The 14,103-nt window shown below is 29.0% G+C and overlaps 2 protein-coding genes across 3 annotated transcripts; one reads left to right on the top strand and one right to left on the bottom strand.

Moving 5' to 3' along the window:
- The first annotated feature begins 236 nt into the window (after nucleotides 1-236).
- Nucleotides 237-2,431, top strand: LOC124940321 (probable plastid-lipid-associated protein 11, chloroplastic). Of its 2 annotated transcripts, XR_007099454.1 has the most exons (5): nucleotides 237-791; nucleotides 880-945; nucleotides 1,089-1,224; nucleotides 2,157-2,185; nucleotides 2,291-2,431. XR_007099454.1 is itself a non-coding variant. In XM_047480829.1 (3 exons), the coding sequence occupies exons 1-3, from the start codon at nucleotides 322-324 to the stop codon at nucleotides 1,186-1,188; spliced, it is 636 nt and encodes a 211-aa protein (XP_047336785.1). In that variant the 5' UTR covers nucleotides 237-321; the 3' UTR covers nucleotides 1,189-1,367. The 2 variants fall into 2 exon arrangements, 1 of the variants encoding a protein (XP_047336785.1); XM_047480829.1 differs by lacking the exons at nucleotides 2,157-2,185; nucleotides 2,291-2,431 and having other exon boundaries at nucleotides 1,089-1,367.
- LOC124940322 (carotenoid cleavage dioxygenase 7, chloroplastic) lies at nucleotides 1,939-8,099 on the bottom strand. Its single transcript, XM_047480831.1, has 8 exons — nucleotides 7,730-8,099; nucleotides 5,644-6,038; nucleotides 5,434-5,562; nucleotides 4,378-4,509; nucleotides 3,625-3,990; nucleotides 3,368-3,453; nucleotides 2,244-2,561; nucleotides 1,939-2,098 (listed from the first exon to the last, which is right to left on the bottom strand). Exons 1-8 carry the CDS (start codon nucleotides 8,089-8,091, stop codon nucleotides 1,955-1,957), a joined length of 1,932 nt encoding a protein of 643 aa, XP_047336787.1. The 5' UTR covers nucleotides 8,092-8,099; the 3' UTR covers nucleotides 1,939-1,954.
- Between the last annotated feature and the right edge of the window lie 6,004 nt (nucleotides 8,100-14,103).

Raw genomic sequence — 14,103 nt, 5'->3', positions numbered from 1 at the left:
AATGGAATATGAAAGGCAGGCTTCTGGGCTTTTGGGTTTTCAGATTTTTTTTTTTTTTATTGGGCCTACATGGCCTCACGTAGACAGTCGCCGGGAGAATCGCTCTCCCAGTAGCTGTCTGTATCCTTTCTCTTTTTAAAATTAAAAGAAAACTCTTGATTTTGATTGAAAAAAACAAAAAAATTTAAAAAACAATTATCCCAATACAAAATGGCGAACGTGTGGCCATGTTCGCCTGAAATGGGCGTTCGAAGTGCCGCCATTTTTACAGAGCTTATTATCTTCATCTTCTCGATTCTGGAAATTCCTACATAACTTCCCATGACCACAATCCAGTCTCTTCCATTCGTCTCCAAATTCTCAAGCTCCTTCTACCCTTATGGCAACAAACCTCACAAACGGCGGATCCCTGCCTCAACCCGCTCCTCCCTCACCAAGCAATACCTTCTGGATCTGATATCCGATCAAGATCGAGGCCTAAAGACCCAAAATAACCCTTCAAAGCTCTCGCAAATCATCGAAGCCGTGGATTCAATCGCCGCTCTGGGCAGAGGTAAAGTCACAACAGGGTCTCCTCTCTCCGGGACATGGCGATTGCTTTGGACTACTGAGAAAGAGCAATTGTTCATCATTAAGAATGCACATATATTTGGGACTAGAGCTGGGGATGTTTTACAGGTAATTGATGTTGAGAATAAGAAATTGAACAACGTTATAACGTTTCCTCCACATGGAGTTTTCTTTGTGCGATCTGGCATCGAAATTGCGTCTTCTCAGAGAGTGAATTTCAGGTGCTTTTTATCTTCTCAATTGATTTTTTTGTTGAAGATGATAGGTAATTGATCGATATGTATATATTATTATTAATTGTTTTGATAGATTTACTAGTGCTGTTCTAAAGGGAGAGAATTGGGAGCTTCCATTGCCACCTTTTGGACAGGGTTGGTAAGATATAAGCTTAGTTACAAGTTGATGGTTCAAATTAATGCTTTTTTTGTTGTTGTTTTGGTATCAAATTGATTGTTGATTGACTTCAATTTTTGCTTTTTATTTGCTGCAATGGTTGAAATGAAACTGTGTTTAAACAGGTTTGAGAATGTTTATTTGGATGATGATATTCGAGTTGCAAAGGACATTCGAGGGGATTATCTTGTTGTTGATCGCGCTTCTTATGAATGGTCGGAATGAACTCAAACTCATCCATCTTTAAGAAATTGCAGTATTGTAAGCTTTAGTTCATCTTTGTTTTGTAAAGATTGTTGTATGTCATATAGTTAGTCCTTGAAGGTCTCATATTGACATAGGTTTGTAAAGGAACATCATGGGCAAAGATTGATGTTATTAAGGTCACATTTTATACTTAGGACTAGATAGAAGAGTTAGTTATGAGATAGGAAATGTCCCAAGTATTCTAAGAAGATCATTTGATTGCTCTCCACAAAATGATGGTCAAAGATTATGATAATAAATTATTTCTTTTTAGGTAGCTCAAGTGGTATGAGTCAATATTTAAAAGACTAAAGATCACAACTTCGATTTCCAGTTAGAACAGTTTAAGTTGAAGTGGATGGCATAACTATTGTTATGTTCCACAACTAATAGACCAATAAAAATGTATGAAATTAACTAATTAAAAGAAGAAGAATTGACTATATGTCCAGGGAATGGAAGGCATTTAAGAAACTAGTGAACAACATTTTGGTCGTGGCTAGGTTTCCCAAAGATGGTCGGTTTTGAGATTTTCGAAGTTAAATTCAACCTAAATTTTTGCATTAATACGATCTGTGAAAAGAACAAAAAAAAATGTTAAATAAAGAGAAATATCACAAACAAATAAAGATACTTATTTTACATTAAGATGTGATTGTTATTATAGGCCATTGAGAAACTTTCTATGATAATAACTTTTAGGTCAAATTGATAAAAGAAAGTTTATGTAATTGAAAGAGGGATGTCAAGACATAGCCCAAACTCCATGGAAACCTAGAGGAAAATTCAAGTATTTTGGGACTTCAAGTCTTGCTACAAGGGCATTGCTTTGTCCAATCCTTTTTGCTTCCAAAATTACCAAATAGCACCTCTGTTTTGCAACAGCATACTGCATAAGAAACAAAGATATGTCTAAGTGTTAAGTAATTTTTAACACTCTTTTGCAGCCATAATACAATCAAGCCTCTTCAATTTGGTAAGAGATTATTTTTTAAAAATTACACATGTAAATTTGGTATCTATATATAACTGACCTCGACAACCAGAATGTAACCATCGTCTTCTCCTCCGGCTCCTTTAGGCACAAAAATAGGCTCACCGATGAACTTCCGGTTGCCGGCCGACCACTTGAGGACAGTCTGATCTTGGCTATCCAATTTCACCACTGTATCAAAAGGGAAATGCGGCAGCGTTCGACGGGAACCAGTGGAAGTTGCGGCATAAACGAATCTATTTCTGCGTCCGGAAAATTCTTGATTTATGATGGGAAAATCCGATGCTTTTGACCATTGTTTTGTGGGTTCCACTGAGCACTTTTCACAGTTCCCATTTGAATCCAAGCTCATACTTACCTGGTTTCATACAATTCTATAAGTTTATTTTGTTTGTTATCAATATGTATATTTTGTTTCAACTTTAAAAAAGGGCCCAAACAATATTAAGAGCTTGTTTGATCTTGGGTTTTTAAGATTTTTTTTTTTTATGAATTTTATCTAAAAAATAAGTTATGTAAATTTGTTTAAGATAAATTATTAATAAAAATAAAGTAATAATATTTTCAATTAATAATTTAATGGTTAAAATAATATTGATTTGAAAACATAAAAATCTTAAAGAAACAAAAACATTAAAAACTAAGGTCAAACAAGTTCTAATACAAAAGAACAGGATCATTAAGGTTTAGTTTGGAATCATGTTATTAAAAATTTGAATTATTCAAAAATTGATGATTGATGGTGATTTTAACTAAGATATTTTTTATTTGGTAAAAAGAGTTTTAATGTATAATGATAAAATAAATTATATACTTTATAAATAAAAGTATTTTAATATTTTAATTAATAATTTATAATGATATAATGAATGATAAAGAAAATAAAATGATATTTAATTTGATTGTCATAATTAAAATAGGGCTCACTTTTTAATGCTATAATATTATATATTTTAAATATTTCTTAAAAATATATCAAATATATTTAAAAACAATTGTCTTTTCTTTTTCTTTTTTTTTAACTTTGGGTAATTCTAGTTTATCTTTCAAATTAAAAATTAAGGATAGTTTATTCAAGCTTAGAAAACAAAAGAAACTTCTTATATTAAAAGTATTAAAGAGAATTAAATAAAATTTACAACATTTATTTGAAAAAGAGATAACCTGAACAAGGTGAGGCAATAACATAGTATTGTCATCTTTGATGTTCATCATTGAAGGATCCAGTTTACCGCTTCGCCAATCATATCCTATATTTAGAACAAAATCGATTAATATAAATATAGAATCAAACAATTTAATATATATATATGCTCACAAAATCTCAAGGCATAAATCATTAGATTTGTTATAGTTTAAAAAGAAAATCCAAACAATAATCACCAAATAGAGAAAGTAAATAAAATAGAAGAGGGTGTTACCAAACATTTTAGAGAAATTGAACCATTTGTAGGAACAGCCACTGGCTTGTATTTGGATGTGAGAATTGCCATTCTCATCTTTTTCTTCAAAGGCATTGCCCACATGAAGTAACCACATCTGGGTTGGGGCCTCAATTGGCACTCTCCAGTCTCTTTTATCTTCGCACGAGGACGAGGACGAGGACGAGGACGAGGACGAGGACGAGGACGAGGACGAGGACGAGGACGAGGACGAGGACGAGGACGAGGACGAGGACGAAGACGAAGACGAACGTGGAAGAAGATATATCGGCGACGTGGGTTTGCTTGGATTCAATGATAAGGCCGAAATCATTGGTGACAACCCACAAACAGCCGCCATTGATCCTGTATGACAATTTTTAATCTTTCAATATGATAATAGCTAGAGTTTTACGCATTGTTTCATCTTGGTAGGTTATTGAAAAATAACATTGTTAAGTGTCCACATTCAAATAACAATATTGTTATTTAAAGTGTATTCAATTATCCTTTTTAAATATAGCTATAAAATAAGTACTAACTACAAACGTTGTTTAAGTGACAAGAAGTTTGCTCAATTATCATAGATAGATAATCATTCAAATTATCAAAAACAAATATCCTATTTTTTTATTATATATCTACATTTCTAATATTTTTTAAATTAAAGAACCTATTTTTCAATATTTTATCTTAGAATAATTCATATATATAACTCAAAATTTAAAGAATCCTTGAAATTTGAGCACTTACCAGGGATATCGAGTTTGATGCGATTGCCAAAAAGAATATAATGGTTGTCTGTAAAAGCCCAATCATGGATCATCAGATGATCGGGTATGTCAAATTCCCGTCTTTCCACCATCTTCAAATTTGAGTCATATTCTGCATTCAAACATCACCAAAATTGTAATCCAAATTGTTGCAATGAAGATCAAATTGCACCATCCTATGAGAACCTCTTAGAAGCCCAAAATAAATGATGAGATCACCCACTTTCCACACCAAATTCTTAGACACATAAGGAAAATGCAACAAGATGTGAGAAGTGGTTTTCATTTCTTGTAATATAGATTACATTGGCTAACAATAGAGAAACATTTTCACTAGAGAACATTATTTGTTTTCTTTGTATTTATTTTTTCAATGTTATTTTTATATTGTTGGATGAGGTTCAAGAGGTAGTTTGAGATCTAATTAATTTTGGATTTTTTAGTTTTAAAAAAAAATCATTTATTAGATTATTATCATTATAACTATTAAATCATTTCATTTTATTTATTAAATAAAATATATTTACTTCATTTTATTAAATACAGAAATATTTTAATAATTTATATTAAATTTTCTAAATAACACAATTTTTCTTTATCAGAAAAATATTAAAACACTCATAGAAATGTTAAAAGAATCCAATATCAAATAAGTTTCTAGCCTTATAATTTGATTCAGATGATTTGAATAATCTATAAATAAATCCTTACATATCCATTAATCACGTATCCATTCATTATCGAAATACTTATCTAGTATATGTAGAGGCTCTCTAATACGGTTAGAGATAGTCATATCAGTAATGACTATTTAGCCGTTACTGATATAAATATCAACAAGTGCTCTACCAAAGACATTGTCGTTACTGACATGAGTATTGGTAAGGCTTTTGTCAATAATATTACCGTTACCGGTACTTATATCAATAACAATTCTGTCAATATAATTATTGTTATAGATGAGTATTCTTACTTTGTCAATACCTCGTTACTAATAAAAAAAATCAGTAATATATTTAAAAAAAAAATTACTAACCGCAAATGGTAAAGTTACTGCGAGGAATTAACAAATCTTCAGCGTTGCAAGACATTATAAGAAGCCTTCCTCTCTTAGGATCTATTTTGTAATGAGACAATAGTCTCTTTGGTGGCATCTTGAAAATACCTATATTGAAAAAATATACATTTATCTTTTATTTAACTAAAGAATACAAATCTAATTTACATTTTCAGATGATGAGCATACCATATAAGATTGGTTTCAAGATCGAAGCTGCCATGCCCAAAATATCTCGCCCATCTTCTTTGAGCACCGGTTGCAATTCCGATTGTGATTGGGCTACACCAAATTTTCCGATAGTGTCCAAAGTATTTGGTTGTATCTCATACGGGTCTCCACCTTCCCACAAACAGAATAATCTCCCTGCCCAATTTAAAACACTTGTATTCGCCACATTTTTCATTACCTTTGTGTTTCCGACTATTTTCCCACCTTTTAGGACCGAAAAAGGTCCTCTATGTGTGAACTTCCATTTTCCTGTGCTTTCATCTTTTTCCTCTACAACTGCTTCGGTTCTTATGTATTTTGCCATGAACTTTACCTCCCTTTTCGACCCATCAATGCTGAAACTTCTCAAGTATCTGTTTTATTACCATATAATTATTGGTATTAACATAAATTCTTCTACAAATATATTGTTTCTTGATAGAAAAGAGATTTTTAGAAAAATAATTTTAAGATACTAATAAAATTGATAAGGAGAAAAAATAATTCTAGTATGGTTATATATATATATATATATATATATATATATATATATATATATATATATATATATATATATATATATGAGGGTGATTATTAATTGACACTAATTATATGAATTTTATAACATTTAAAAAAAATTGACCTTTTTTATTTAATTATAAAATATTTAAATTTTATTTTATACACAATCTTATTCACCATATCATTTAATTTATTAACAAAAAAATAATAAAATATTTTATATCTTTTAAAAAAAACTATTTTATCATTATATATTAATATATTTATATAAACTTTTACCAAAAAATACTCATTTCCTTAAAACAACACCAATCAATTTTCTTTTAAAATAATCTAAAATTTATTCAAATAAATGTAACTTAGCCTTATTTGTCAAGAGCAACCTGAACCTCAAAATGACCTCTATTAATAACACTCCCATTCTAACCAACCAATCATAAAATGATGTCCATGTTAATATACACTACATACTAATTTTTTTTAAAGAGTATTCACTAATATAGTTACAACCAATGAATATTATTCTTGTTAATTTAAAAAAAAAAAAAATTGTTGATGTAATATTTCCTAAAAAGAGTTTTTTTACCATTTTCTCATCCTTTCATTTATAAATTGACACAAAACTTCTCTATTAGACATTTATAGTGCTCATCATGGGTGCCTTGCCAACTCCAGCTAGCCAACCCATAAAGGTTTTATAAAAAGGGTTGTTGATAGTAATAATATATACTATTCCATGCTCAAATTTCTTTCTCTAATATATGAATGTATCCACATCAAAAGTGTGGCAAGACCCTAGAAGCAACGCAAAGACCGATTTCAGCATCTCATGTGTATCATCATTTTTATCGCTCGCCCTCATTGTTCAAAGAAGCGCAATGTTGTCATCATCTCTAATAAAAGCTCTATTTACAAGGCTAGATCTTTTTGGAAAAAATTTCCATGTGAACTAAAGTTGGATTCATGTTTTTATGTCATCTATGGTTTATTCTCGTTTTCTTGTTTGTTTCTTCATTACTTCTATAATCTTTATAAAATAATAATTTTAAATTAAAAATATGTATTCAGTCACAGTACCATTATGTTATATTTTTATATAAATAATGAAGACTATGATCTAGTGCATAAAAAATTAAATGATAACATAGTAATTATCACTTTTATAATAAAGTCGCCTATATACATGATTTACTTATTATTTTCCTAATTAAATAAACATCACTAATATACTTGGAGCTTGTTTGATTATGATATGAGGTTATTTGGAAAAAGCTCCTAACTTAGTCTAGTAATTTGATAATTTTTATTGATGAAATAATTAACTATGATATATAAAAGCTTAATTATATATTTGGAAAAAAAATCAAATAACCCAAAACATAAAATATATATAAAAGCTAGCTGTTCAACTTTATTTAATGATATTTTCCCGTTTTAATTTTAAATAGATTCAAAATATACTTTTTCTATAATAAAAAAGTTTATATATCAAACAAAATATAAAATAGTTTGATCGGAAACACATATTTTTAATTAAACATACCCATGACCGTCGAGAGGGTTCACCGATGATCCATGATCGTCGGTAAAGATTCCGGGGCCGGTAAGATAGTAGGTTCCGGTGGGAAAATCAGCCGGGATCGCCCCATCCAGGATAGAGAGCGTTACCGGCGCGATTGTCTCCGACCGCTGCGATACAAAAAGGAATTGGTAATCCCAAAACGCTGCCACCGCATCGTCAAACTCGGAAACCGGGATTTGGGTCGTAGGAATAGATATAGAAACAGCTCGCGGTGGCTTCCACGTCGACCGTCTATATGAGATTCTCGTCGGCGGCAAGATCGTCGCTGGCGGAGGCAACGGCAACTTTGGAGGAATAACTTGGTTCTTCAGAAGGGCTTGCATAATTTTGTATTTTTAGAGAGAGAGAAGTTTTGTCAGAGTAAAGAGACATGTGTTTAATATATATAAATATAATACAATTAGGTTGAAATTACTATTAAATTAATTTTAAATATACTAATAATTTTTAAATAGTTTATTGTTTATTATAAATGATTAACTGGCCAAAGCTTATTATTTGTCTGATACTTGGAATAATAAATTACTCCTATTTTATTTTATTTCTATAACATTTAAAGTATTATCTTTTCTCCCTAGATAGTTAGTTAAAAAAAAAAACAAAGGTTAGGGAAATAATTTAATTATTTTACTTAAATAATATATCAATCTCATACCCAAAATAAAACTATTCAAAAATAATTAATGTATTCAAATAACCCATATTAAGTAAGGTTGAATTATGAGTTTATTTATGTATATTTCAAATTGCAAGTTAAATTGTGGATCCTTGCCCCATGTTGATTTGGCATAATAAAATTAGAAAAAATAAAGAAAAAAGGGAATTACTGTGGCCGACCATTGGTTTGGGATTTTATAAATAAATATTTAGATTTTAAGAATAACTTTGCTTTTAAAAAAATTAAAAATAGTTTTTGTTATTTAATATAAAAATGTGTGATAAAGATAAAAAAGATAGAGCTCATTTGATATATTTTTTTGACAATTAGTATTTTGATTTTTAAGCTTTATTTGTTAAAATGAATTATAAGTTTTATTTTTTATTGATAAAAAGCTGTTTTTATTTTAAATCAAAAAGCAGAATTTTAAATATGTTGTAAAAATGGGAGATTAGGTTATAATAAAAATGAAGAAACAAATGAATGATTAAGTTGTTAATTGTCATTATAATTTATTGTGGTTAAACTTTTAAAAATATAAAAATTATTATTTAAATATATAATATAAATTAAATGAGTGATATGAAAGAGAATAGATAGGTCACGTGACATTAGTATTGATTGAAAAAATATAAAATATCGGAAAGAAAGTAGAAAAAGAAAATTTATTATTTTGTTAGAAAATTAAATTAGGACGGTCTAAACTGATTTTAAGTTCAACTTTCTTCATTAATATAGTTGGTTCATTTATTCTCAAACTAACATATTTTATTATTCAAATTTTTTTTTTTGTGTTTATTATATTTAAAATTTATTATATATATATAGATATAGATATATATTTTTAAATTATTACTTTTTATAAATTTGATATATTTAAATTATTATTTGTATAAACTATATAATTTATATTTCAATATATATTTTAAATTATTATTTTTATAAATTTGATTATTTATATTTTGATATATAATTTAAATTATTATTTTTTATAAATTTAATTATTTATATTTTAATATATATATATATATTTATATTTCAATTATTATTTATATAATGTAATATATTTTTTTAGCATTCTAATAAATAATTGATAAATACTAATAAATTTAAAATATTTTAATCATAACAATATAATAATTAACCATTCATAAAAATGATTACAATCATCATTTATCTAAATTATTGACGATTTTGCTTAGGACAACGTTGACTACGTCTCGTATGACATTCTTGGCCACACCTCCCACAAATGATGTTTTTTCGTGGGTTATCCATTTCGATTCAAATACGCTGGCTTTGACCTCGTTGGTTTTTCTTCATTCTCAAATTTGTATATTAAAAATATAAATAATCAAATTTTTAAAAAATAATAATTTAGATTATATATCAAAATATAAATACAAATTTATAAAAATAATAATTTAAATAATTATATATCAAAATATAAATAATAAAATTTATAAAAATAATAATTTAAAATATATATCAAAATTTAAATAATTTAGTTTATACAAATAATAATTTAAATATAAATACAAATTTATAAAAATAATAATTTAAATAATTATATATCAAAATATAAATAATAAAATTTATAAAAATAATAATTTAAAATATATATCAAAATTTAAATAATTTAGTTTATACAAATAATAATTTAAATATATCAAATTTATAAAAATATTAATTTAAAAATATATCTATATATACATATATTGAATTTTAAATGTAAAAAAAAACTAAATTTAAACAGTAAACTAGATAAGTTTGGAAATGAATGAATAAAGTAGGTTAGTTTGGAAAGTTCAACGTCAAATTTGGTTAGTTTGGAAACCATCCATCAAATTGAGTCACATCTTTTTCTCTCTCGTTTCCTTTTCCAATTTTCGTCCTCCAATCATTTTTTTATAAATTAATTACTCTATAAATTAATAAATGAGCTTTTTTTCCCATACTATATATATATAATTGTAATCGATTTTTTTAAAAAAACATTTTTTTATGGACGAGTTTGAAAAATCTCTGACGCTCTTTAAAAGTTTATTTAAAAATATGAGGGAAATTAATTTAAGGTTTGAAAATTTTAAGTTTATAAAATGAGTCTGACTTTGTAGACAACTCCATAACTTACCATCCTGTCAAATCTGAAAGGGATTGAGAGTTTTTTAATGGGAAATATCTCATAGGCCTACTTTAATTTTTTTCAATATTAATTAACCTCACAACTAAAGAGTGGCCACCTAATTTTAAAAATTAGGAAATTAAAAGAGTGAATTCAGCGTTTAGTTATGTGTAGAGAAGAGTTTTTTAAACGTTATGTCCCACAACGCCCCTATGGTCTCTACTAATTAATTTTGGCATTTCTTTTAATTTTTTTACACTTTACGATTTAGAATTTTCCATTTTAACATTCTAAGGGTTTGCATTAGATAAAAAACAAAGAATAAACAAAGACAAAACTTAAAGAAAAACAAGAAAAAACTAAGCAAATAATCTACACACAAAATTATCTTAAAAATGAAAACTAAGCAAATTATTGATCAAAATTTAATTGGTTTAAGTCTAGATTGATTTTTAAGAACATTATAGAAGTGAATTATATATAAAGTCCCTAAAATTTTTATTTTATATTTTTTGGGTTTTATAAAAAAAATTGTAGTTCAAGAGAAAAAAAATCATAAGTCTAATTTAGGCTAGGTTCAATTTTAGTTAAGGGTTTAATTTTAAAACTGATTCTAACCTATGATCAAGCAAGCCACAAACTCTTGACTAAGAAAATAAAAAAAAAGGATAACCAAACAACCTTAGTCTATAAAAGCAGAAAAAAAAGGGTTATTGATAAGCCTCCATGGTCGAAGACTTAGCCCTCTATCAAGAATTGGACCCGACTCGGTCAGATGAAGCCAACGTCGGTCCCAAAGCACCAGTCTTTAGTCAATAGTAGCAATCCTCGGTTGCCAAGTGTAGTAAGCGTCGGTCTTTAGTCAACGACAACAAATAACATCAGTCCTCGGTCGCTAGGTGCAACAAGCGCCGATCTTCGGTCAGTAGAGGAATCCTCGATTGCCAAGTGCAGTAGGCGTCGATCTTCGGTCAACAGTAGAAAGCCGCAATAGTCCTTGGTCACCAAGTGTAGTAAACGGTCTTCGGTTAGTAGCAACAAGTAGCAACAGTCCTCGGTCTCCAGGTACAATAAACGTCGGTTTTCGGTCGCTAGGTGCAGTCATCATCGATCTTTGGCCAGTAGCAGCTCCCCCTTTCGGTCCCAAACATGTAGTAGGTCCTTCTTGGGTACAAATTATAGCATAAAGAGGCTAATAAAAGAAATTAAATAAAATAATAAAAAAAATCCTAAGGATGTCTAAAGGAGCTGGGTACAATAAAAGGTTGACCCGGGGCTAAGTTTTCTCGGTGAAAAAAAGGGGTCTTCGGTCTAGTTTGAGGGTCCTAAGTATTAGGAAAACCAGCACAAGCACAAAGCAAATCTAGTTTTCTCGGTCTTGTGTGCACAGCAGCATCCTGAAGTGCTAGAAGCGTCTGGAAGGCATCGACCTCTACGTGTAGAGAAACTCCTTGGTCGGATGGCACCCGTGTACGTTCTATGATGCATATTTATCGGTCAGAGGCTCTTCCAATGCATCCCAGGGTTAGTTTCTCCTATCCTTAGCGTTTCTAATCAGCCGAAACCCATTTATTTCCTTTTGTTAGACATGCTCACAATTATTTAACTAATTGGTGATCAAAATAGAACCCAAACTAAATAATTTGTCTTAACTATGTTATTAACACATTAATAAACAAGTATATAAAGTAAAATCATAGATCTAACATCATAAAAACAAAAACAAAAAAATGAAACCATATTTTTTTTTAGCTTTTAAGTTTTTTTTAAATGGCCAATTCAAGGTTCAATTTTTTTTTTTTATGTTTTACTCAATTTTATTTTTAATATTTACATTATGTACAAAATGTAAATGAAAAGAAAATAAAGCAAAGTAAAACATAAAACTATTACAAAATCATGCAAACAATATTTATATGTTGTAAGGCAAATTAAATCTAAAATAAAAAAAGACAAACAAAAAGGGATTAAGGAAACTTACAAAGGGACTGCTCCTTAGATCTTACAAGAGGGATGAAAACTCTAAGTAAGAGACTTGTGACATAACCACACTAGTTGGTGTTCTTGCTTAGATTTTGAAAGTGAGCAGATTTTTGGAGAAATGGAAAGAGCAGCCTAGGGGCACTTGAGATTGAAAAAGAGTGTCTTTTACAAGGCGTTAAGATGGGGTATTATAGGCAAAACCATGAAACACTAGGGCTCAAAGGCCGATTTAATACCCTACACACAGTTTGGCCAAAAATATATATTTTTTAAATTAATTAAAATGGCAGTCTTAAGAGAATTCCTAGTCTTAAGGTGTTGTCTAGTCTTAAGGGATTGCTTTTTTTATTATTTAACTAAGTCAATTCCCCCATATCCTCTCTCACTCACGGTTGGGAGGGACTTTGAAGATCCTTCAACTCACCATAATGAAGATGAACGTTGGATTCATCTTTTCCTATTTAGAATTTGATTCCATGGATCGAATCTTTGGCATGGGTCGGTCCATAGGTCGGATCACTGGTCGGATTCTTTAATTGGATCCTTTCTTTGGCTTGACTTCGGGTTGACTTGCCATTAATTTGGATTTTCTTGGCCCATTCTCAAAACCTGATCCGGATCTTGCATACGGAACTTGGACTTACCCTCGAAGAGTCACACATCTACCTTCATCCTACAAAAAGATTTTGTTAAAAAAATAATTTTAAAACAAACAAGCATTTTTATTTTTAAATTATTTTCATTTCTAAGGAACAATTCTAATTATAATAAATGCTAACTAACTAAGTCGAATTCAAAAATTAAATTTCAAAATCTAATCTAACAATTAATCTAGTCGACAAATAATTTAATTAACAAAATAACAATATTATACATAACAAATTTTTTATTTTTAAATTAAAAAACGTTAATATATATATTTTTATGTTTTTTTATTTATAAATATCCAAGGTAATTACTTAAATGAAATCTTGAATATTCAAAGTATAATAATTTTCCTAAGTGTTGTAACTTAGACAAATTAATACCTTAATTTACTAAAAATCCAAAATCAATTATTTCGAAAAACTCAATTGTTCTAAAAATAATTGTCTTTAAAATAAATCGTGCAATAAGCCCGTGAATGAATTTGAGAAATTTGTATAGACTCAGATTTATTAAATGTATATGATAGGAACGTTGTAATCAATAGAGACGGGGTCTAACTATTGATGACAACTTCTGGAAAACGGTTTGATAGAAATCCTGTTAGGGATTAAAATCTCTTTCTATTCTTCACAAACCCTTGCAAACTCTTGAAGCGATTCAAGTGCGGAACTGTTTGCTCAGGTTTGAAGCTATGAACCAATGAGAGAAAGAAAGACAGATTGTAAATGACACAGCAAGTTGTTTATGGATGTTCGGAGCAAACTCTCCTATGTCACCCCTTCTTCCAACAACCGGGAAGATTTCACTATACTTCCTTGAATCAAATACAGTTTACTGTCTAGCTAACTGTTGAACAGAACATGCTCTGTTCAACTTACAATATGATTAAGAATATTTCTCAGCTAGACAAATTTTGATTCT

This window comes from Impatiens glandulifera, chromosome 5 (genome assembly GCF_907164915.1).
Source record: "Impatiens glandulifera chromosome 5, dImpGla2.1, whole genome shotgun sequence".
Lineage (NCBI taxonomy): Eukaryota > Viridiplantae > Streptophyta > Magnoliopsida > Ericales > Balsaminaceae > Impatiens > Impatiens glandulifera.
This window is presented reverse-complemented; position numbering and strand designations above follow the sequence as displayed.

Excerpts from the sequence above, each read along its gene's own strand:
- LOC124940321 (XM_047480829.1), top strand. The coding sequence starts at position 322 with ATGACCACAATCCAGTCTCTTCCATTCGTCTCCAAATTCTCAAGCTCC. Across the intron at positions 792-879 it reads TCTCAGAGAGTGAATTTCAG|ATTTACTAGTGCTGTTCTAA; the intron begins GTGCTTTTTATC and ends TTGTTTTGATAG. Across the intron at positions 946-1,088 it reads CCACCTTTTGGACAGGGTTG|GTTTGAGAATGTTTATTTGG; the intron begins GTAAGATATAAG and ends GTGTTTAAACAG.
- LOC124940322 (XM_047480831.1), bottom strand. The coding sequence starts at position 8,091 with ATGCAAGCCCTTCTGAAGAACCAAGTTATTCCTCCAAAGTTGCCGTTG. Across the intron at positions 6,039-7,729 it reads AACCCTCTCGACGGTCATGG|ATACTTGAGAAGTTTCAGCA; the intron begins GTATGTTTAATT and ends GTAATAAAACAG. Across the intron at positions 2,099-2,243 it reads GTTACATTCTGGTTGTCGAG|TATGCTGTTGCAAAACAGAG; the intron begins GTCAGTTATATA and ends TTTCTTATGCAG.